At 38.3% G+C, this 24206-nt stretch overlaps 1 protein-coding gene across 2 annotated transcripts in view; it reads right to left on the bottom strand.

Annotated features, from left to right (window-relative positions):
- The window catches only part of Calcrl (calcitonin receptor like receptor), a 73066-nt gene that overhangs the window by 8585 nt on the left and 40275 nt on the right, over positions 1-24206 (bottom strand). For both annotated transcript variants that reach the window (XM_050120507.1, XM_050120515.1), the window contains exons 6-14: positions 23658-23768; positions 23318-23430; positions 21538-21629; positions 7497-7623; positions 4772-4925; positions 3411-3471; positions 3255-3321; positions 1585-1803; positions 784-825 (exon numbers count right to left, since the gene is read on the bottom strand). In XM_050120507.1, the coding sequence (XP_049976464.1) occupies positions 784-825; positions 1585-1803; positions 3255-3321; positions 3411-3471; positions 4772-4925; positions 7497-7623; positions 21538-21629; positions 23318-23430; positions 23658-23768 (986 nt within the window). The remainder of the gene's footprint in view (positions 1-783; positions 826-1584; positions 1804-3254; positions 3322-3410; positions 3472-4771; positions 4926-7496; positions 7624-21537; positions 21630-23317; positions 23431-23657; positions 23769-24206) is intronic.

Here is a 24206-nt window from a genome sequence, read left to right as displayed (position 1 = left end):
GGGAGGACTTTGGACTTTCCACAGGGCAGGGAACCCTGACTGTCCCTCAGACTGGAGAGGGAGGGGGAGAGGAGTGGGGGGAGGGGGAGAGGAGAGGGAGGGGGGGAAAGGGGGACGGGGAGGGAAATGGGAGGCGGGGAGGAGGCGGAAATTTTTTTCAATAAAAAATTATATTTAAAAAAAAAGAAAAGAAAAAAAGGAGGCTGAGCAAACCACTAGGAGCAAGCCAAAAAACAGCATTCCTCCATGGCCTTTGCGTCAACTCCTGCCTCCAGGTTTCTGCCCTGTTGAGTTCTTGTGCTGACTTCCTTCAATGACATACTGTGATGTAGAAATATAAGCCAAGTAAACCGTCTCCTCTCCAAGTTCCTTTAGTCATGGTGTTTCTCATAGCAAAAGGTTACATTCTTGAGTCTACTGAAAAGGACAAAGGGGGAAATGAGTAGACTCTGTCTCAGTGTGGGCTCTATGAAGCTAAAGATTGCCCAGCACTGGCCCCAAAGCAGCATCCAGACTTAGTACATTCTCATGATAGATCAAAAGGCTAACTCGTTCTTGGAGTATTTTGAAGTAAGTCTAACTTTTCCCTATTTCTCAACTCTAATATTACCTACATTTTGAGATGAAAATTTGGGACTACAAAAAAATAATTTTATGTTATTATTTTTTTCTGTGATAAAATCAGTACTTGAAATAGTTGTTTTGGGAGGAGTTTATAATTCCATCTTGTTTTAAAAGAAAAAAAGTTTAAATTATAAAAGTATTAAAAATCAATAATCATACCTCTCCATTAAAAAAGCAGAAAATTGTAGACACCAGAAGACCCTGTTTAAAAAGAAAACAGAATTATCTGGATCTATTTTCATTATATTCTTTATTATTTAAAAACAATTTTAAATTGAAGATATTTTGGTCATATCTTTCCCCTCCACCAAGTCCTTCCAGATCTTCCCCTCTCCCTCACCCTACCCACCCAACTCTAAGCTCTCTCAAAAAACAAATACTCAATAAAAAACAAAACCCCCTAAAACCAAGAAAACAAAATAAAACCAAAAGGGAAAAAGAAACAAATAATAAAAAAAAAAACTAAAAACACCAAACTGTAACCAAACAAAAGCATGTGTGTGTGTGTGCACGCGCACACACACACACACACACACACACACACACACAAAGCCTGGGAAAGTCAATTATAAGTTGGCCAACTACTCCTGGTTCTGTCTAGCGTGGCTGATAGACCCAGTGTCATTCCATTAAAGAAAACTTATATTTGTCCTCCCAGCAGATACACCTGACAGTTCAGTTGTCACTCTTTACTCCTGTGGTAAGGTTTTTCACCCATTCATTCACTCATTTCTTAAAAATATAACAAAATAAAATATAATAAAACAAACACTATCACACCCACGTCAGACAAGACAAACCAACAGAAGGAAAAGGGCCCAAGAGGAGGCACGAGAATCAAAAAGCGTTCCTGTATTTATAATCCACTGTTACAGAAGCAGCCAGGAGGAAAACCAGGCCTCCGTGCAAACTCAACACAAAACTTGCCAAGCTGGCTCTTGATTGGTGGGAGTCCCTTACCTGATAGTGCATCAGGATGTGCATGACATAGTCATACACCTCCTCGGCAACCTTTCCTTCAGGCCTCCAGGGAATGAGCACAAATTCAATGCCAAGGAGCGGGACCAAGATGAGGGTAGCTCTCACGGCTTTCATGTAAAGATTGGACTCCGCTTGGTGAGTAACTTTCAACTTGGTGATGAGAACGCGTACAATATTTAATAGGAAAAAGAGATTGACCTAAAAAAAATAAAAGAGCATCTAAAAGTTAGTTCATGTTTAGTGCTAAGATGCTTCATGAGAACTGTTTTATGAGATTTCATAAAACTTGGATTATTTCATGTATAAGGACTGAAGGCACATTTTGCATAATAATACACGTATTAATAGTGTGTATTTCTAGAGTAATGCTTTTCAGTTTACAGGTACATGAATTTTGGTGAAATTAACTTTTAGAAAAATAAAATTATGGTAGAATCACTATGGAGCACATTCATCCAGGAAATATTTGGGTCATTTTCTTAGTTCATTTTCTACATAATATTAAGGCTTGTCTACAATTCCAAGTCAAGATCATAAACACTTTTAGAAAAAGGAATTGTCCTTAAGTAATGTTAGGTTTTAAGGATGTATTGGTGTGTGTGTGTGTGTGTGTGTGTGTGTGTGTGTGTGTGTGTGTTCCCATGGAGGCCAGAGGAAGAAGTCAGATCCCTGGAACTGGAAATACAGGCAGCTGTGAGCTGCCCAATATGCAGCTGGGAACAGAACACAGGTCGTCTGGAAGACCAACAAGTGTTCTTCTCTATAAAGCCAACTCTCCAGCCTCAACAAACATTAAATTTGAAAGAATTGCCTTTCCACCGGAACCCGTACTGTGTAGACTCCCCAAGCATACTGTGCCATCATGACTCTGTACATATTTGGTTTCTCTTCTTTTTTTGTGATCATTGCCACAACACCCTTTTATATACACATCTCTATAACAAGTACCTGAAACAAGACTGTCATTTTCTTTATGATTATACAGCTGAACCAGCTGACACTCAACCTAGACGATGAAGTTTTGACTTGCCGTAATTGTAAATGACTTTCCACAACTACAATTTACTAGTTATTGTCCTGTAGCAACTTTCCTAAAGGGTTCGCATTGTCTTTGAAGAGATTCATAGGAATCTGAAAATGGAATTTGACTCAGTAGTTAAGAACCTGTCTTATGAAGCGTTAATTTCAATTCATCTATACCCTCCCATCCCTTTCATCCATGTTCTCTGTCAGACAGAGAGTGAGAACAAGGAAAGAAATATTTAATTGAGAGTGCCATTATGGGGCTAGCAAGAAACCTGGCACTAGGGAAATTCCCAGAAATCCACAAGGATGACCCCAGATAAGACCCTAAGCAGTAGTGGAGAGGATGGCCTTCCCCTGTAATCAGATTGATGACTACCTTAATTGTCATCCTAGAACCTTCACCCAGCAACTGATGGAAGCAGATGCAGAGGTCCACAGCTAAGCACTAGACCGAGCTCCCAGAGTCCATTCGAAGAGAGAGAGGAGCAATAATATGAGCAAAGGAGTCAAGGCCATGATGGGGATACTCACAGAAAAGGCTAACCTGAGCTAGTGGGAGCTCACTGACCTCAGAAGGACAGCAGGAGAGCAACAGTGAGAAACGGAGGGTTTTAGTTACGTACCAGTAGAGCAGCACAGATTGGTCCGTGGATGATGTAGAGGAGGTGGGTGTCTGAGCTGATCCAGCAACTAGGGGATAAAGTAAAGACAATAATGTATAAACAGAAGGTTTTCATTTTCTTAGTTCTAATAGAAATCACAAATGGAAGCCATCTTACTTGTCATTGTAATACATGCTTCTGGCCATGGCGTGGATGCAGGCGGGGAGCAGCGGAAACCCTACAAAGAAGCAGACGCAGATGAATGGATGTCTTTCCCTACAGGTGAGGCTTCTCAAAGAAGGCACAAATATGACATCTGGAGACACTTCAGGAGCCAAAAATAATGAGCCACCTACATCTGCTGTGTGATGGCCAAGCAGTAAATGTGACAAACTGTCAGGCTAGACATACATCATTCCGAATCCGTAAGATTCCAGAGATTAAAACCATAGCATGCTGCTAAGTCATAATCCTTAAAAGAATTTCTGTATTCATTTACTTTCTGTGGGATGAACTTGGCTAATATGTAATATCAATGTTGGAAATTTTTGGGACTGATAATCATTTCTATTGTAAAAGACAGATTTCACAGTAATCTATGTTTTGGAGGAAAAAAGAGAAGATATGTTTCTTATACCAAGATTTCTGTGTGTTTTGAAGCTTCTAAATAAGATCTTGAAAAAACTGAAGTAAAGAACTGTTTGATAAAGACAACCAGAATGTGCTAACAATTGGGTATGTGAACAGGCATATGTCTTTAAATCTATCTCAGTATCTACGTCTCCATCTAGGTAGAAAATTAAAAAGTAAAATGACTGCTTTATCTCTGAAAACTTGTCCTACATGAATCAATTTTCTACATATTATGTTCTTATACCTTATTCCAATGACCTTAGGAAGCACACACAATGCCAAGAGATTATGTGAAAGAAGTAGATCTTTTGCATACTTTAATTTAATTATTGAAATCCCTAGTTTAACTATAAAATGACAGTCTACAATCTTTTCAGGGCACTCAGATGATTCCCTGCAAGTTCAAAGCCTTCCTAATCTAATAGCAAGTTCTAAGCCAAAAAAATCNTGGGAAAGACACCATGCAACAGATTCGTGCGGAGGGGATTATAATTAGGGAAAGCGGACCATAAAAAGAGGGAGGGAGGGAGGGAGGGAGGGAGGGAGGGAGGTCAATCTCAAAGGTTCCTTGGTGGAGTTTAAAACACCAGTGACCTCTTTTTACACGCGACAAAGGAAATTCAGAAGACCATATCCTTAATTCATAATTTTAATTCTATTGTTTTAGTCATTCAACTAAGATAAGCTTGTCGCTGGAATATCAATGTTTAAAAAGATGTATTATTCATCAAAATGAGACTAGAGAAACCATGAGTCTGTGACACTTGGCTTTCCATAGTTCAATCCATCACAGCGAGGAAAGCCTCGGTTTACATGTTAAGAGTGATTGGTAATAAGTCACACTGCCTGAGAGCTGAAAGCCTTCTCAATCAGTTGGTTACAAATGTCATGACAGTGGCACCTACCCCAGCCAAGAAAGTAATACCACATCAAGTGCTGCTTCTCTGCAAACACGGCCACCACGATGAGCGTGTGCAGGTAAATGCCTTCACAGAGCATCCAGAAGTAGTTACAGCCCATCAGGTAGAGATGGATGAACTGAGACACTTTACAGCTCACCTGTGATGAGGGGAAAAGTGGTTCTTAGTCTATGAAATCCACATGAGAAGCGTTTGTCCAAGTTTATTTCAGAAACCATGGGTTTCTTCTTTCCCCACCACACAACTGTGCGCACGAGGGTGTCTGGGTCGCACAGTGCTCTTCTGAACACCACCCCGTGATGGCCCTAAAGTTATTAACCATGAACTTTATCAGTTCATAAGGACCATGTGGTATTCCAAACAGTTCTGCAAAGTCCAAAATCTCCCTTTGCTCAAGGGTGTCTGCTTTTCTAACGTGTTCCGATTATTGCACAACGAACATAAACTGTCCACCCATCCACAACTGCAATCTCTTTGATTGTGGCTGTGGCTTTCAGTTAGAAAAACTTTGATAGCCTTATCTGCACTTAATTAAACATGTCCAAATACTTGGAAAATTTTGTAACCTTCATTCCGCAGGAATAAATAAAACTTACTGAGTAATTCTCTAATGAAGCTAAAGCACTGGAAAGACGTTTAGAGTTATCACGGATTAGAGAAAATAGCAAGTGCATGAATGTCATCATAAAGGGTCTGGACAATTAGAGTTATCACGGATTAGAGAAAATAGCAAGTGCATGAATGTCATCCTAAAGCCTTTGGAAAATTGTCGTTTATACACAGTTACCAAATTCTTGAATATTTCTGCGAGGCACGCACTGAAAATGGCCACACATTGTACAGATAAAAAAACTAGTAGCAGAAAAGGGAAATAATTTGCAAATATTCATATATTAACCAGGTCTGCATCCTAAACAGAAGTCTATAATTTTACTTTCATTATTACATGTAATAACACCTTCCTTAAGGATATTTGTAATGTCATTTCCTCATCTGTGTGGCAAATTCTTTTACAAAATTTTAAAACAATGCAGTATGTGCTTTACAAGATGACAACCAAGTCTCTTAAAGATAAAATAATTTTAACTGCACAATTTGAGTATATTTATGATGTATTTAACCTTTAATAGTTATATAGGTATTACATTCTTTTCTAATTCAATTTGATTCTGATGTCACTTTAATCCCAGCACTCGGGAGGCAGAGGCAGGCAGATATCTGAGTTTGAGGCCAGCCTGGTCTACAGAGCAAGTTCCAGGACAGTCAGAACCACACAGAAAACCAAAAAAAAAAAAAATTAATATAAATTATTATGGGAGAAAGCATTTAGACTATACTTCAATAAATATTTCTGTAGAGAGCACTGTTGCTATAATCAAAAATATGCTTTTCTAAGTAATAAATTCACTGTACTTTAACTTATACTTTGTTCAATAAATATATACCCTTGTAAATAATTGTAGGATTTAGAAACTCCCATTGGGTTACACAACGAATCCTCTCAGTTGTAGAGAAACTCATTCTGAAATGGCAGAATGGCAGCTCATGTTTTATATTGCTAATTTTATCCTGGCCTGTTTCCTGCCCCGGTGACTTTAGAGAGAAACACGAGAAAGATTAAATCACCCGGATGCACATGTGCAAACCATGGGCGAAACTTCAGAGCTGTGTAAATTACCCTAAAAACACATGTTATTATTGACCCATTTGTTTCAAACTCCTTCCCTTCTCTGATTTCAGTAACTAGATAATATAATCCAGAAAACACAGCTTGATGTTCCCAAGAGCACACACACACCACATACATATGCCACACACACGCACACACAAACCCACAGCACATACATACGCCAAACACACACACACACACCACATGCACATCACATACACACAGCACACATGCACACCACATACACACAGCACACATGCACACACATACCACACACACATATGCACATACCACGCATACACACACCACGCACATACACACCACACATGCACACATAACACATATATGCACACCACACAAACACATACAGCACACACATCATACAAACACACAGAAACACCACACAAATACAGACACACACACACACACATATCCATATCCAAAATTGGAGATCTGCAGCAATATTAAACTAGATGCTTCCAAAAGTGTGACTACTTCTGCTCTATATACATATATTTGAATCCAAGTGTAGCTTACATATAAATATCATAGGGAGTTTATGTACATATAAATTTTGGCATACATTTTACATATGGCTTTAGGAAGAAAATGTTATCAGTATCTATTGAGACAATGATTGGTAGAGCATTGGAACATTTTATTTTAACAGATTTTAACTTTATTCTACATACAAAGTATGTAAGTCCTTATCGTCCTGGTTTTATGAATTTTTAATGCAAGCCTGATGCCAAAATATAGTTTAGAGTTCCCATTACATATGTTTTTCTTTCGTGTAACAACTCGGTTGTTTTTATTGCTTTTTAAATTGGACTGAGCAAGTGGGCTCCATAGCCAGACGCGAACTGAGGCTGTGGAAGTACTGAGGGAATTTACCTCCCTAGACGGTAATATCGCTGAGATAAACCTGCATGTCAAACCCAGCGTTTACCTATGTATTAATTTAAGGACATACATCTTCCATACCAGAAACCACCCCCATCCTGTATATATTCCTGCTAATTCTCCGAGGGTTTTACTTACAGGATTTGTGGCCACCAAGGCCTGGTTGTTGGCCACTGCAGTGAGGTGGATGATCGTCACAATCGAGTTACACACGAATGAAAAGAACAGGTTCTTATGCAAGGTGATCCGCTGGCAGCTTAAGCTCCTACAAGGCAAAATCAACAAATAAATAAAAATAAAAAACCCTGTGTTGATATCATAAAATGTTTCTACAATTCTAATCAGATGTAATTCAAATAAAGTACAATTTCAACTGATAAAGATTGCTCTAATTTTGAAAAAAAAATATTTCTTATCCATAATTTTTACTTGATAAAAGTTTTAATTGAGGAAAAGCCCAGATGGAAATGAGTTGGCTTGGTAGAGGAGCCCATATGTAGGAGTGGGAAACTTGTCTGTACAAAACCTCTGCATTAATTTCTTCTGTTTAATTCAAACGCAATTAATATTTTAATTCATTCTGCAAAAGCAGAAATTGAAACTTCAGTGAAGTTACATAATCAAAACCATACTGACAATGAACTAGAGTCCTTCAGTCTATCTGAGACTCTCAGCAGATACAATGCCTCTGGCTACACTGCACGGTCCCCTGTGTTCATAGACAAGTATGTTTCCTTGGGGTGGTGAGGACTGTATTTATACTGACCTGTCATGGGAAATATAATTGTATTTAGACTAGCTTTATAAACAGAAATTAGGAATCATGGAAGGTTGTTCAGTTTTGCTGATTATTTCTCTGGTTGACCCAGGTATCCTCAAGCTATAAAAAGAAGTTGACCTTTTATCATTTGTATAAAACCAAGAAGAACTGGCCCTGTGGCGTTCTTAAAGGGTAGATTTTAGAAGAGATGTCACCACAGTTGAGTGAAGCAGTTTGTTAGATGTAATCCACAGTCAATCTTAGATTGATTTTTTTCTTTTGCACATGACTAGCTGGCCCACGTTCAAGGGAAAATTCCTGTACAGATTCCCTCATGAAGAAATTGAACAGTTTTATTTGGGGTTCCAGGTAATAATAAGAAAATGAAACCTACATGAAGCACAGTTAAGCATGTGTGAAGGAATGCATGATGACCATTTCTTTGAAGAAAGTAAAACCTTATAAGGATTTTACTAAAACTAACTCAGATAATCTCCCTTGAGAAACCACCTTCCACGATTCCAAGACTTCTACTTTGAAAATTAAAGAATTAGTATCATTTTGCCACCTCCCTTTTACATTAAAAACAGAATGCATCAAACTTCAGAATTAGAATGGGTACCAATGTTTTCCACGTTTGAAATCACAAAGTTTAGAATATTTTCCTTCCAAAATGCGTGTGGCTCTGTGGGTCTACATACATAGCTATACTGTGTCCAAGAACGAGGAAGCCAACGTAACCCAAACTAATGTTTAAAGGTTGCCAGTGCATGCTGGATGCTATCAGGAAAGCTTTAGAAAAGCTTTAGAAACAGTTCTTAAATGACCACCGAGTGTAGCCAAGATGGCCATTGGACAGCAGGTGCTTGCGACCATCTGCAGTCCATCAGATAGAGAGAATTGCGGCTCCTGGTTTCATACTAGAGCCGGTGAACTTGGCTGGGATTCACAGCAGCAATGAGAGGACCGCTCAAATAAAGTCTGATCTACAGAGTGTTGAAGATATCCTACAGCAGACAGCAACTTTCGAGAATTTTGAGGAGTAGCATGATTCTTGTCATTTAAAGAAATTCAGCCCTGAAGGACAGCCTGTTTCCAACAAATGACACAGCAGTGACAAGGGAGACAGCAGATGAAGAGGGGAGGGACCACACAAAGGTGTTCTTCTGACAGGAACTAGTAGAACGTGCGGTTTTCCTCCATATCGCTCTCCTGCGATGGAAGTCCTAACCACCACCTGTCTGCTGGGGGCTTCCACTCTATGTATGGAGTGCCAAGCATTGTTTGGGGAGCAACTACCTAGTAATGCACATACTTCTTTGGGTTACAGAATTTAAGTAAATAATCTGTCAGCAACAAAATATTTCCCTTAATGTGACTAGTTTGCCATTTTCTGCTAAACACCTCTCTGATGTAAGTCATTGGATAAAACTTATGCCTGTCTTTAAAAATACACATAATTTTCCAATTATGATTAAAGATTAGAAAACTTTACTTAAAGGACAAATTTGAAGGATTTTAAAGTAATTGATAGCATGCATTAAAGTCTTTTATGAAAAGAGCATCACATGCACCTGGTAACAGAAGCCTGAAATCATAACTATCTGGGAGGTCATGGTAGGAGGATTAATAGTTCAAGGCTGCCTGGGCTACAGAATGTTCCAGACCAGGTTTAAAAGCTTAGTGAAATTCTTTCGCAAGTAGAATTTAAAAAATCACTGTACTAGGAAAAAGAGCACCCACCTAACATGCACACAGCCATGGGGTTCAGTCTCCAGCACTGCCAACTGATGAGCTAACTCAAATTAAATTAAATATGGCAAAACTTGAAAGAAATAGCAAATGAAAGTTGAAAGATAGGATCAGGGGATATAATATCAACATTTATATATGTATATATTTATACATGGTATACATGTATAAAATTCAACAATAAATATGATCTTAAAAGATTAAGTGTTGATATGTACGTATGATATGCTCATGGGAAAAGACTGGAAGAAATTGAAGTGTTAGCCATAGCTAAAAACTTTTTAGACTGCTCTTTGTACATGTGACCATCCTGCCCCTTCTTATATTAGCTTACCTATCTGTTCCCCTTAGCAACTTCCTTTTCCTGTGATCACCCCTTTCCCCGTCTGTCTTAAATGGTGAAAACTTAGGGATGAGCAGCCGCTACATGCTGTCTTCTGAAGAAGCTGTAACTGAGTATCAGCCTACTTAACTCAAGCCACTGCCCTGGGCTGTAGCAATCCTGATACTTAGCTGAGCTGTCAAGACTGTTAGAATAAACTAGATGGCTGCCAAATCCATTCCCTCTGTGTTGTGAAAACATACCCCACTGTCTAAAACATCGGCCTGTTGCTCTAGTTTCCTCCATGTCTGCCTCTAGGCCCTGCGCAGATTAAACAAAGCAGACAGGTGCAATCTGACGTATGGCTTCCATCAAGGTCTCATGATAGAAAGGTCGCAGATTCGGACTGCAGTGATTCCTATTGCTGCCTTCTAAGCAAGCTCATTAACACAAGTAAGAAGATTGGTGCAGATAGAAATCAACTTGTAAGTGACATTTTTAAATATGATTATTAAACAAATGATTTACTTGAAACATGCTAAAAATTTTAAGGTAAATACGTATAAAATTTGTCCTGGGGACTGCAACTCATGGTTTTTTATATGCTGGTCAAATTCTCATCCACAGGTAATGACTTTTTTTTTTGAGACCAGGGCTCCCTTTGTAGTCCTAGCTAGCTTCAATCTTCTTGCTATGTAGCTCAGGATGGGCTCCAACCCACAGACACCCCCATGCCTCTGTCTCTGCCTCGAAAGTGCTGGAATTAGACATCCAATTGATATCACATGGAGGCCTACTCTTTTTCTGAAAGGAAATGAAGCAGTGGGTCCGGGGGAGAGGGGAGGAAGGACAGAAGGGAGAGGAGGCTGTGGTCGGGATGTATTTTATGAGGAAAGAAAGAAAGAAAGAAAGAAAGAAAGAAAGAAAGAAAGAAAGAAAGAAAGAAAGAAAGAAAGAAAGAAAGAAAGAAGACATGCACAGTGGTGTGTGTCTAGACATGCCTAGTTAGGGAAATTTATCAATTATTAATCTATGTCCCATTTTTTTACCTACTCTAAATTATTACTTTCCTCAAGTACTAAAAGCAATTATAATCCTTGGAAATACTTTGCAAAAAAAAAAACTTGCTGTTTTTTTTTAATCACTACCCTTTCTATTTTAGCATAACCACAGAATAAAAAATGTGGCTAAAGAGTCTGTATTGTTTCCATTTCATAGTCTTTTCTGATAATTATTTTAGAAAATCATTTCAAGATGCACTTTCTGGTAAGCAGAGTAATAGAGGCAATTGGTACAAGTATGCCAATGACACCATTCTAAGATGGGCCATTCCCGCGTCTTCTGGAACAGTTTTACAGCAGATGATACCATCAAGTCAGCACACGTGGTCCCGACTGGGCTTCTGAAGATGAGCCCTTCCTTTACAGCAAGCGTTTGAACAAGTTCCTAACACCTCTAATCCTCAGAGTCCTTATCTGTCCCAGAGGGATCATTACATGATTGATTGCCTTGAAGGTTGACGTGGGGAACACTTATCAATGCTAATTATTACCTATAGCATCCTTAGCATAGAGTTAATTTTAATTATGCAGTCAACAGTTTCCTGACATAATAGTAAGATGGCATCAAATTCTATCTCAATGGTTTTAAACTGCTTCAGTAGTGAAATAACCATGGTTTATGTAACTCGACAAAGGAATTAAAAACCTATCATGTTTTTGTTACAATCACAGGAATTCAACATTCAGAAGATAACTTCAGGACGATGAATTTTCAGTTGATCAAACAACCTAAATTACTTTCCCAAGGAATTCTATTCTGTCTACACAAATCTCCAAACCACTGTCTTTACTATCATGGTGACCAAATTCTGCTGCTGCTGCTGCTGCTGCTTCAAAATTCAGCTGATAATGTGGTCAAGGATCTTGCCTTAATTCTCCATTGAAAATTCCATTCCATGGAAAGAAATGTTTAAGCTACTTTTCTCGGTATTAGTGACGAGCAGCAGAAAGTAGAGAGGAATGGAAGATGGCTGTGCCTGTCTACAGAGGACTACTTCCTTTTTCTGGTTTATCTAATTTAATCACTGGGTGCTCAGATCACTTCCCATTAAGTCACTGGCTACGTATTTCGAAGGACACCTCGTGCCAATCTTAGTACAAACAGAAATAACAGGCAGAAAACAACTAATACACCCAAAGGAGGGTCTAAATTTTGATCATTTATCTGTTGAACTGATTTGTACTAATAAGAACATCTGATTGTGACAGGAATATTTAAAAAAAAAAAAAGCTCTGGTGACAGCTCTTTTTGAGGCTACTAGTGATTATCTAGACACATTAAAGATTTGTGTTTATTTCCATAGAATGCTCAATAAAAATCCCTGCCTGGAAGTGGTCCTCTTCCATCAAGTCCTTCCTTCCCCATCCTTGCCCTTCAGGGCTGCCTCTTCAAGGTCATAGGTGAGACAAGGCTGCTGAATGCTTCCTATCTGTGAGCTACTTTGTACAAGGACTTTCCCTCACCTCCTAATGGGCAGGAAACCATCAGAAGAGGAAACAATCTTTTGGATGTTTGCATTTCTTGCACTCCGAAAACAAACAAAACCCTTTCAGAGGTAAAATCACCATTTATTGGGTTTTTAATATATACCAGGCACTAACATAAGCAAGCTACAGTCATTGCCTTAACAACCCCTTATATCGTTATCTTTTAATAAAACTGAAGGTTATTCAAGGTCATACATCCAACAGATGACTTATTGAATTGAAAGGTCCCGAGGAAGTAATGGGGGTTTAGTTTATTACTCGGTTAGCTCCTAATTGCTGTCTAGAGTTATCTGCTGGCACTGTTTCTGAATTCTGGGGGAAGAGCTGTGAACTGCTCAGAGCAAGACCCAAAAATTATTTTATCACAGTGGACAGCAAACAGACACATGAATTGATGTCCTTCTTAATACTTGGGCTCTTTTTGAAAAAATTCAAAGGCTGTGGTCAGAGTAGAAGTCATACTCAGTACAGACTCAGTCCCGAAGAGATAACGGGGACATGGATTTTAGGTAGAGAAGATGCCCTTAGCTAAAGTATCTTGAGAAGGAAGAAGACCAGAGCTGACAGTGTAAGGTGATATTGCACCTTTCTACAGCCGGGGAAAATCAATCAAAGAGACTAATTTCCAAAACATTTTTTCACTCTGTGGGATTTCAGCCAAATGTTATGTTTATTTTTCTGCTTTTTTATTTTATTTGTATTTTATTTATATATATATGAAAACTATATAAATATATTGTACATATATACATATGTTGTGCAGTGTTCTTGTCTAATTCTCCTCCTCCTACTTAAAGTCTCAGTTTTTAACATCTGAATGCCCCACCATCAAGTGTAGCAGTACAGTTTCTAGTCTCTTAATGGCTTCGCATTTCCTAACTACTAAAATGATGGCACAATTCTGAGAGGCATTTACCTTGAGTTTCTTATATATAGTCACATCTGTGTGTGTGGATCAAGAAATTATGTATGTCTGCAAGACTATAAGATGAGATTACAAAATACATTCCCCTCTGGAAGAAAATGACTCTTACTGCGCGTTCTCTTTGTATCGCAGGTTTTAATGCAATTAAATGACTGTATAGTTTTATGCCAAGCAATCGTTTGCCAGCTCAGCTAAAGTAATTTTGTGTTGGTTTATATCATTTTAATTTAGACACATCTAAGAAGCACTTTTGGCTTAAGCTTCTTCAAAAAAACTGCTTATAAAGAAGTTAAAATCTATAAAACATCAGTAAACATTTATCTTTAACATATATGTAGTTTCAAATTATGCAATTATTTCTTAAAAGAATCAAATTTTTGCAGTGGGTTATTTATTTTGTTTCCATATCTGAGACTCTCCTCAATAAGCCACTAAGAACAGTTATCTTAGAGTAGAAATGGTTTTTACTGAGCAAAATCTATTACTTCCTGCCCTATGCTGCTCTTACCCAAATCTGATACTCTAATGTGGAAATGCAATTTTATGACATAAGTCGGTATACACTTTTAAGATTTTTTTTTCCAACTACGACTCATATTATGTAATGGAATGAGTTTAACTCACACGACTTTCAGTATGAAGAGCACAGTTTTCAATACACTGATTAAAGTACAACTTGGAGATAAGCTGAGTAGGATTTGATAAACAAGACTAAGAAAAGCATATTTAGGTAAACTATATACAGTGTTAAACTGAGAAAGCCTGGGGCACGTGCATACGACACAATATACTTCAGGGCCTAAGCACATAAAACTTGAGGAAAACAAATGGATCACAAGAGTTTGGAAAGCAAGGGTGTGGTGGGTGCGTCTTGACAGACATTGGACAACTCTAGCTGACCGTGAACTCAGCCCTTGTCAAACTTCTTGAAAGATCAAAAGCCGGGTTTGAACGAGCCACTTTTCAGTGACTGTCCTGGTTTATCAGACAGATTTGTAGAACAAGACTCAAGGTAGGATTCCTTTGACTCTCAGCTACCTTCATGGCTAAATTACATATAATTTCTGAAGAAAATAAGAGCTGAAAGGAAAAAATAGACCTTCTTTAATTCAAGAGAAACGTGAAAACAAATAAAACATATGTTCCTAACAATAATTAAAGATATTCAGATCCGAGCTGGGAACAGGTGAGCGCTTGGGTCATTTGTCTTGAAACGTGTAAATACAAAGTTCATGCAGGCAAACCACAAGGTTGTCTCACTAAGCCGAGAATACTTGACTCACCAATGGGATCTTTCTCTTGCAGCGTTTTATTAGAAACTCGGGTCGATAACCTAAAAAGAAAATTTCTACATCCTCAAAAATATGCAACTTGCTTTAAAAGAAGTTGGGAGTAGCATCTAAAATTTCAGCAGGGATGTCCTTTCAAGAAATCAAAACAAATTGAAATATATAAAGAGAGATAGATATAAAAGAAAATGCGCCACATTTTCACTGACAAGTCAGATAGATGCTGCATGATCCCTTTTATGTGCAAGCAGATGAAACCTTTTATCTGAGTTGAAAGTAAGATGCACGCCTGCTATGCTTTCAGCTTTGCACCGTAATTAAAACATAATTTGTAACTAATCCCAGTGAAGTTTATTTATTTTTTATCTAAAGGGTTCTGCTTTGTTTTTCCAAGGATTATTATGAGTAAGGCATTGCCTCTGAGGGCTTGGCAAACCCCAAAGTTATGGCTCTGTCTCTCCCTCCCTTTCTGCTCTTTCTTTTAATCTCCTGCTCTGATCCCTTACTTTAATTGGCTCTAATATAAAACAAATCTATCTGGTGAACAGCATTCCATGTTCTCTGTTTCTAATTTAAAGCATGGATGAGTTGTAGACCCTTGTCTTCCCTTGCTAAGCAAAAAAATAACAAACAGTACCCTGAATCAACATTTTGTGCAGTTCTTGGTTTTTATGAGGGTGGACCAGTGACCCTTGATGGCCAAAGTGGGGAGAAAAGAGTTTCCTCTACCAAAGACTAACTGAAGAAGTTTGCCACATGAGGAACAGGGTTAAGAAGCATCGAGAAGGAATATGTGGATGGATTTTCACACATCGAGATTTTATCTGAAGTATCAGCTCCTCTAGAAATTGTTTCCAGGTTACTTGGCACAAAATTTGTCATTGCTATCACCCCTGACGGTCCGTGTGCACGCTTCGTGCAGCATTTAAATCTGGGGATTTCTGAGGTGCCCGACTTTCTTTGATATAGCTGCAGTCTGCTACCTTATTTTACTTGGATGCTTCTATGGGTCAGAATTCAGAGTCCTGACCTATCTGCTCGATTTCTTGATGGAGACAATAAAGCCTGGAAAGCCTCAAGGAATTTGCTGAGGTTAGAGGCACACTATGACAAGTCAGTTCTGGATGGAAACTACAAGGCTTTTATGGACTTACTCATTCTTCAAAAGCTCATTGAGAGCTAGTCTCATGCAAGACACTATTCTAAGGCCTAAGATGTGAAGGAACAAAACAGAAATGGTTTTTACTCTCCTGACGCTCACTTTTTGGTGTTTTTATATCATTTTTATTAGACATTATTTATTGGGGGTATGCTTTCTCGTGTTTCGCACAATTGTATCCATAGGCTTTTTCTGAAATAATTATATCACCAAACTATTCATTCCATATTCGCTTTCATTTACATGGGCATTATGACAATCTCCTTCCAGATATGGTACATATAAAACTAAAAGTTTTGCCTTTTAATTTTTACTCTAAGGACCTTATAGCATGTTTACTAGAAGTAGCGAAACTGGGAACTTTCAATGGACTTTTAATGGAAATAGTGATAGCAAAGTCCACACCTGCGAACATTTGATTTGAATAAGAGACTGCTCAGCGCTGCATCTCGGTGACAATACTGCTACTCTAACAGCACTAATCACAAAGCGGCCGTGTAGGTGGTACTGTCATCTGCACAGCAAGCATGAGAAATTGCATGAGAAATAGCACCATGCCCTGATACATCTCTGTAATGGTGACTACACATATAAAAGGTATTTGAAAGCCAGGCGGTAGTGGCACACGCCTTTAATCACAGCACTTGAGAGGCAGAAGCAGGAGGATCTCTGTGGGTTTGAGATCAGCCTGGTCTACCGAGCAAACTCTAGAACAGTCAAAGGTACTCTGAAATGCCATGAGTTCTGATGAGAGCATCTGCTGTATTTCACTTCAGGCTTGGATAATAACAAAAAAAAAATGGTTTGTAGTTTTGTTTCTTTCTGTTCGAGCTATCTATAATTCAAGAATATTCAAGTCAAAGAAAAGAGCTAAGTCAAACAGAAAGATTATAGATTGAGAAAAACCTGGGAAAGTTAGCTCTTTACTGGGAAATGAGGAAAGTTTAAAAATTAGCCCAGATAGTATTTTTATGGCTTCTTGTCTATAATTTCTAATGAAATTCTTCTGTTAATAAAAAAAACGTTCAATGACACTATCATATCACAAATCTCTGACTCATGAGTCAGATGAGTCTTCCTTCGTGTTCCTACCATTCTTTAGAGATTTACACTAATACTTTTAAAAACTGTTTGACTGTGACATGGGGATGATGCTGGGTAGCTACACAAATTTAGCTAGCCAATCTTCCCCAGTGAACGGTAACTCATCACTTTCTGAGAAGTTCATAAACGCTAGATATTGTGTGACTGTATGATGTGCAAAAGTTTCCAGCAAGACTTGAAACATTCCCTCCAGAGGGAAGCTCCTGAAGCAAAAAGATAAACAACTCAAAACAACAGTAGGAAGTCCCTGAAACTGACCGCATTCACTAAGTCCCTCCATGACTGAGGAAGCAATAAACTAGAGCTTCTCCCAGACTAGTTGACGTCAAAATACAGAGAAGAGGAGCAGAAAAGAGGGCTATGGGAGCACCCCAGTTGCTGGGAAAGAGCAGAAACCAGCCCAAACAACCCGGAAAACGTTTAGACCAAATGAGGCACCTGGAAAGGAAATCTCCAGCCTGTTGAGCAACTTGTAGGCTGTGCCAGGTGTTACAGGTTCCCAGATTGGGCAGGCCTTGAGGATGCTTCTCTCTAGGAGTCATTGCTGCTCCAGTTTCTCCTCCCCCATTTTCATCTAAGTAACCCCCAAAAAGACTCATTGTCTCGGCAAGTTGGGCTCTAGTGGCATCTGTACTTTGTCAAGGATCCCAATCCAGGATGAGGAGATGTGTGTGTGATTATACTACAGTCTACTGAAAACATGACGGCTCACTTTAGAAAAAGAAAACATTGAGCTTGCTTATAACCAGAATTAGGCGAAGTACACACTATGAATAAGTATTGATATCAAGATTAAAATATGCCTCATTTGTTAAAATTATTTTCAGATCCAAATGTGTGCCTGTCATACTAACTCACAATTAAAAAATGTGTGATGCTTTCTTTTATAAAGTTCAGTATAATAAACAGCTCATTGTAATTTTAGTATAAACATTAGGTATATGCAAAGAAACTATTTTCAGTCTTTTAATATTTTTTGTAGAGGCCAAGAGCCAAATTTCCTAAATTGGCAAGCAATTCATCTGCTTTAAGAAGATTTCATTTGTGTGGCACTATATGATTATTTTTAAGAGTAAAAATGTTAGGAAATAATTTGTCTCAATGACTATTTACCTACGTAAATTTCTTTTGCACACAAAAGTACCAGTTTCTTTGACGTTACATATGACTAAAGATAACTCATTCTAATTCAAATTACTTCTCCATTCATCGAGTCTTAGGCTTTGAAAAAACATTATAAGCCTTCAAGCCCAGCTATAAACCCAAAATAGGGACAGCTGACTATCTAATATTCCTTTGTGTGTATAAGTGTGTTCAGCTCGTTGTACACGTGTGGAAACATGCACACGTGTGTATGCATGTAGAGGCCACCAGTTGACACCAGACATCTTCCTCAACCACTCTTTCAATTATTTTTTTAAATAGTATGATCCACTGAACATGGAGTTTGCCAAGTTGGCTAGGCTGGCTGACCAGCAGAACCATAGGGCCCTTCTTTCTCCACCTTCCCAGCAATGGAATTCCAGACAGCAGTTTCCTGCTCCCAGCTTAGACCATGGATGCTGAAGATTCAAACTCAAGTCCTCATGCTTCCAGACAGAGCACATTACTGACTGAACCATTTCTCTGACCAACCATGTCAACATTCTTGATAGATTAGTGAACAATTTCTCTTTGAGAACTTTGAGTGACAATGAGGTCTACTGATAACCAGAGATGTTCACTATACTTCGTTCACCTATTAAGAGGTTTTCAAATTAAGCCATATGGTATCTCCTCTTCGTTACTGTACAAACTCTATTCCTAATTATAGCTATTTATACTCATGAGGTTATTATGCTTCTATTGCTATGAATCTTTTTTTTAAAGATTTATTTATTTATTATGTATACAACATTCTTTCCATGTATGTTTGTATGCTAGAAGAGGGCACCAGATCTCATTATAGATGGTTGTGAGCCACCATATGGTTGCTGGGAATTGAACTCAGGACCTTTGGAGGAGCAGGCAATGCTCTTAACCACTGAGCCATCTCTCCAGCCCCCTATTGCTATGAATCTTAATCCTTTATGACTTAACGTTCTTTGTACTTTAATGATATAATCAAAATAGATATTGTTTGCTTTAACTTCTCAACCTCCTTGATAACCCGTTTATTATGAAAGTGTTTTCTCCTTTGAGAACTGAATGAATGAGCAGTCTGACAGAGATTTAGACTGATGCTCTATTTTTCCTGGTCCAGTTTGGCTTCAGTATTGTTTGCCTTGGCAGCCCCACTTGCCTCATAAGCCCAGTGAGCATTTTATCAGCTCTTAGATTTTTTCACATGAGGAAGTAGTATTAATTTTGATTCTCACTTGGTGGATATTTTACTGACATGTTTGCTAAATCAGAATTGCATGAAGGCATATGACGTAAAATGCCAGGAGACCATTGTTTTCTTTCTTACTGCTGGTTTTGGAATGCAATATAATTGCCATTAACTTTATCGCCTTCAGAAATTTAATGTTCTGGGATGTTTTGGCGTATTACATGAAAAAAGAGACAGTTTCATCTGAAGAGTCTCAGCTGGGATGGTTTTTAATTTAAAGAGATCGTTGTCTCTCAAATGCTTTCAAATTTTTACTTTGTGTCTACTGTAAATAGGTTACAGCTCCAGTAAAGAATTCAGAGAGAGTCTCCTGAAGAAATGATCAAGTGCAGTTCCCAGATATGAAACATTTAACCAAGCTAGAGAGGCAGAGACGGTGATAGGCAGGACTCATTCATAGTTTTGTGTTTACATGAGGTACAGCAAAAAGCAATCTAAATTTTTAAGCAGAGAATGACAAGTGAGGCCTGTACTTGATATAAATTTTTAAAGATTATCTTCAGGCAAATAAAGAAAGCTGATCTTAAAGCCGCTAGAATAGCAGCTAGGCAGTGGTGGCACACACCTTTAATGCCAGCACTTGGGAGGCAGAGGTAGACAGATCCCTGTGAGTTGGAAAGTAGTCTAGTCTACACACACGGGTTCAGGCCAGCAATGATTACACAGTGGTTTAATAAAACGTTGACTGGCCAGTAGGCATGCAGGAAGTATAGATGGGGTGACCAGAATAGGAGAATTCTGGGAAGAGGAAAGGCTCAGTCTGCAGTCATCACCCAGACACAGAAAAAGCAAGATGAGAATGCCTCACTGATAAAAGTTACTAAGCCACAGGACTAACACAGACAAGAATTATGGGTTAATTTAAGATATAAGAGTTAGTTCATAAGAAACCTAATCAATTGGCCAAACAGTATTGTAATTAATATAGTTTTTGTGTTCTTATTTGGGTCTGGGCAACCGGGAAATGAATGAGCAGTCTCTTGGTGTGGGACAATTATGTAGTCTGTCAATTATGTTTTAAATAAACACTGATTGGTCAGTAGCCAGGCAGGAAGTATAGGCAGGACAATCAGACAGCAAGTAGAGGCAGGTCAAAGAGAATAGGAGAATTCTGGGAAGAAGGAAGCCCATTGCTCCCCAGTCCTGTCCAGACACCAAAGAAGCAGGATGTGACCTGCCCCACTAAAAAAGGTACCGAGCCATGTCACTAACATAGATAAGAACAATGGGTTAATATAAGTTACAGAGTTAAGAAGCCTGAGCTAATGGGTCAATCAGTTTATTATTAATATAGACTTCTCTATGTGATTTCTTTGGGGCTTAACGGCAGTGGGAACTGAGCAGGACAGAAACCCCAAAAAGCAGACCCTCATGCTATAGTCTCTGACTACAAACTGTTATTAAAACTAACCAAAAGGCAGAGAGACTAATTAACAAAATCAGAAAAGAAAAGGGGGACATAACAACAGACATGGAGGAAATCCAGGGAATCATCAGGTCATACTTCAAAAACTCACACTCCACAAAATTGGAAAACTTAAAGGAAATGGACAATTTTCTGGATAAATATCATTTACCAAAATTAAATCAAGACCAGATAAGCAAATTAAATAGACCTCTAACTGCTAAATAAATAGAAACAGTCATCAAAAGTCTCCCAACCAAAAAAAAAGAAAAAAAAGAAATAAAAGCCCTGGACCAGATGTTTTTAGCACAGAATTCTAGATTTTTAAGGAAGAACTAATACCAATATTTCCACACAATAGAAATAGAAGGAACATTGTCAAACTCTTTTTATGAGGCAACAATTACCCTGATACTCAAACCATACAAAGACATTACTAAGAAAGAGAATTGCAGACCAGTCTTCCTCATGAACATGAGTTCAATACATACATAATCTTAATTTATCAGTTTTAAAATTTTTTTAAAAATTAAATATACTTACTTGAAATAAAAAAATATGATGAGAGAGATGAGCAGGGATGCAATAGATAATCCATGTCCAATTATAGTTAGGTAGAATAAATTCAGTGCAGTCTGTAATTGTGTGATTTAAAAAATAGAATTAATTCTTTATCTAAAATCTACTTGTGTATTAGATAAGATACAATTTAATAAATTTTATTTTAAAAAACATGTTGATAGATTTATAATCGCTTGTTTGAAAAATCAAAAATACTTGAAAACATGTAAATGAAGTATATCTATTCAAATATATGCCAAGTGAGTTATCAAATACTTATAAGTCATGCTCCTTTTTAAGAAATCAGAAGTCACATATTAAATCTTTGAAGTAATGCATTTACTGATCTAGTTTATACTATACACAAAATCTGCATTTTATATTTAAAAATCAAGTGATACTCAAGGTTTAATTTGGGCAGAATTAAATGCCTGATAAGGCTTTCTTTACCTATTGAGTGTGTCTGTTTCTTCCCGTGAATCTGAGGCTCAGAGACATCTTAATATGGAAAGTTAAAAGATCCTTTGATCTATAGAAATGGGTTTTATCACTCTCAGTTCTAATCTTCTTTGTTTTTCAATTTACTTTTAATATTTTTAGAGATTTGGTCAGTTGGATGATTGGTTGGTTGGTTGGTTGGTTGGTTGGTTGGTTGGTTGGTTGGTGGGTTTGATGAGTGGGTAGGTGGGTGAATGCTTGGTTTGTTGGTTTATTGGTTGGTTGACTGGCTGGTTGGTTGTTTGGCTGGCTGGTTGGTTGACTGACTTGTTGGTTGGTTGGTTGGTTGGTTGGTTGGTTGGTTGGTTGGTTGGTTTGATGAGTGGGTAGGTGGGTGGGTGGTTGTTTGACTTGGTTGGTTGGTTGGTTGGTTGGTTGGTTGGTTGGTTGGTTGGTTGGTTGGCTAGCTGCTTGGATGGTTGTTTGATTGGTTGGTTGGCTGGTTGGGTGGGTGGGTGAGTAGGTGGGTGGTTGATTTTGTGGTTAGGTGGGTGGGTGGTCAGCTGGCTTGGGTTTGGGTTTGGGTTTGTTAACTTAAACATCTCTGAATAGGCAGCGCATACGTGATACATGAATACAGTGACACCATGCAATTATTGAGGGATTACACCCCAATGGCCTTCCGAGACCCACTGAAGAAAGTGCACTTGTCCTGGTGAGCACACCAGGGGTGTCTTGCCATGGCCATGGAGCAGACAAAGTGCCAAAACAGGAGGCTCATATCAAAGTTCTCACTTTTAATCATACACAAACTGAAACTACATGAAAGTATTTCAGTCAAGCTTTACTCTGAGTAATGTCCTTAACTGTGACTTTAATTCTAAGTGTCATAGCAGGAACAGGAATGAAAGTGTCTTGCACAGCCAGTTAGTATGGGTGCCTTCTACTGAGGGACAGGTGGAGGTTTCGAACCCACTAAGCTTATCCTGTTTGCCTACGGACAGTTTCTGGAATAATTCTAGAATTCCACTAGAAATTAAAGTTTCCCCTTGTATTACACTTTTAAGTTATATTTTCTCTGGAAAATCTGAAACCCTTATACTGAGACATTGACTTGTAAATACACAGTTACGTAACAGAACTATTTCCCCTGTACAATGTCTGAATTAAAAGCAGCTTTTCCACAGATTTTTTTTTCCATTGTTCTTCTCAAATGATACCAGGAAATGGTTTTAGTGCGGAATGGAACATCAACTACTTTCCCCAGTGCTTAGGGAGCTGTTTTAAAGTCTGAACCAGACTTCAGCTCATGACTGCTACATACCTTCACTTTTTCATGCGTGCTGTTGTTACACAGAGTGTAATTTGTCCATGTTCTGTTACTATCCGGATGTCTAAACCAGTTTCCATCTTGGTCACAGATCTTTGTAACCTTTTCTTTAATAACAAAAAGGAAAAAATTTTAAAAAGAGTTTAATAAACCTACAGTTTCTATTCAAATTTTTTCTTTGGTTAAATGAATTCAGATAGAAAGCTAAAATCAAGATAGTTATAGACTACAAATCTTTCTACACTACTTTTGCGATAGGCTCCAAATGCATTAATAAACACAACGTTCACTGAACAGATTTCAATAAGATATGCGATTAGATTCCAGCATCCACCTGAAGGATCGAAGTCCTGAAAGTAGTCAGGGCAGTACTGCATGGACTCGGTTCCTGCCGCCACGTCATTCCAGCACAGCCAGCCATCCCAGGTTCTGTTGCAGTAAAGGCCTTGGAGGGGACACGGAAACAAAGGGCACTAAGTCTCTGCAGCTGACCACGAAAGCAAACTTAAGGAAGGTTTCTCAGTGTAAAGAAGTCTGCTGGAAACGAAGATGCATAAAACCCACAATTGCTGGATTTTTGTCGCTAGGCAAGCATTACAATAACTATTAAGAATTATTAATAATAATATCCAAACCAGATTTAGAAATGACCCTGCAAGAACATTAGGGCCAATTCAATTTCTTCCAAGCAATTGTTGTTCTATAAATCAGGCTATCTTTTATTCTAACCATGAGACAGTTATTAATTAGTGTCTCTGTACTTAATTTTGTTAAGGGAAAAGTGAAGTATATTATGTTTTAGAAAATGCATTCCTCCCCCCACTCCACCCCCGAGACAGGATTTCTCTGTGTAACAGCTCAAGCTGTCCTGGAACTCAGTCGA

The sequence above is a fragment of the Alexandromys fortis genome, unplaced genomic scaffold (genome assembly GCF_014885135.2).
Source record: "Alexandromys fortis isolate MF-2015 unplaced genomic scaffold, M_Fortis_MF-2015_v1.1 scaffold_8_1_9099942, whole genome shotgun sequence".
Classification (NCBI taxonomy): Eukaryota; Metazoa; Chordata; class Mammalia; order Rodentia; family Cricetidae; genus Alexandromys; species Alexandromys fortis.
The sequence above is the reverse complement of the archived record's forward strand: the minus strand, read 5'-3'. Positions and strand labels throughout refer to the sequence as shown.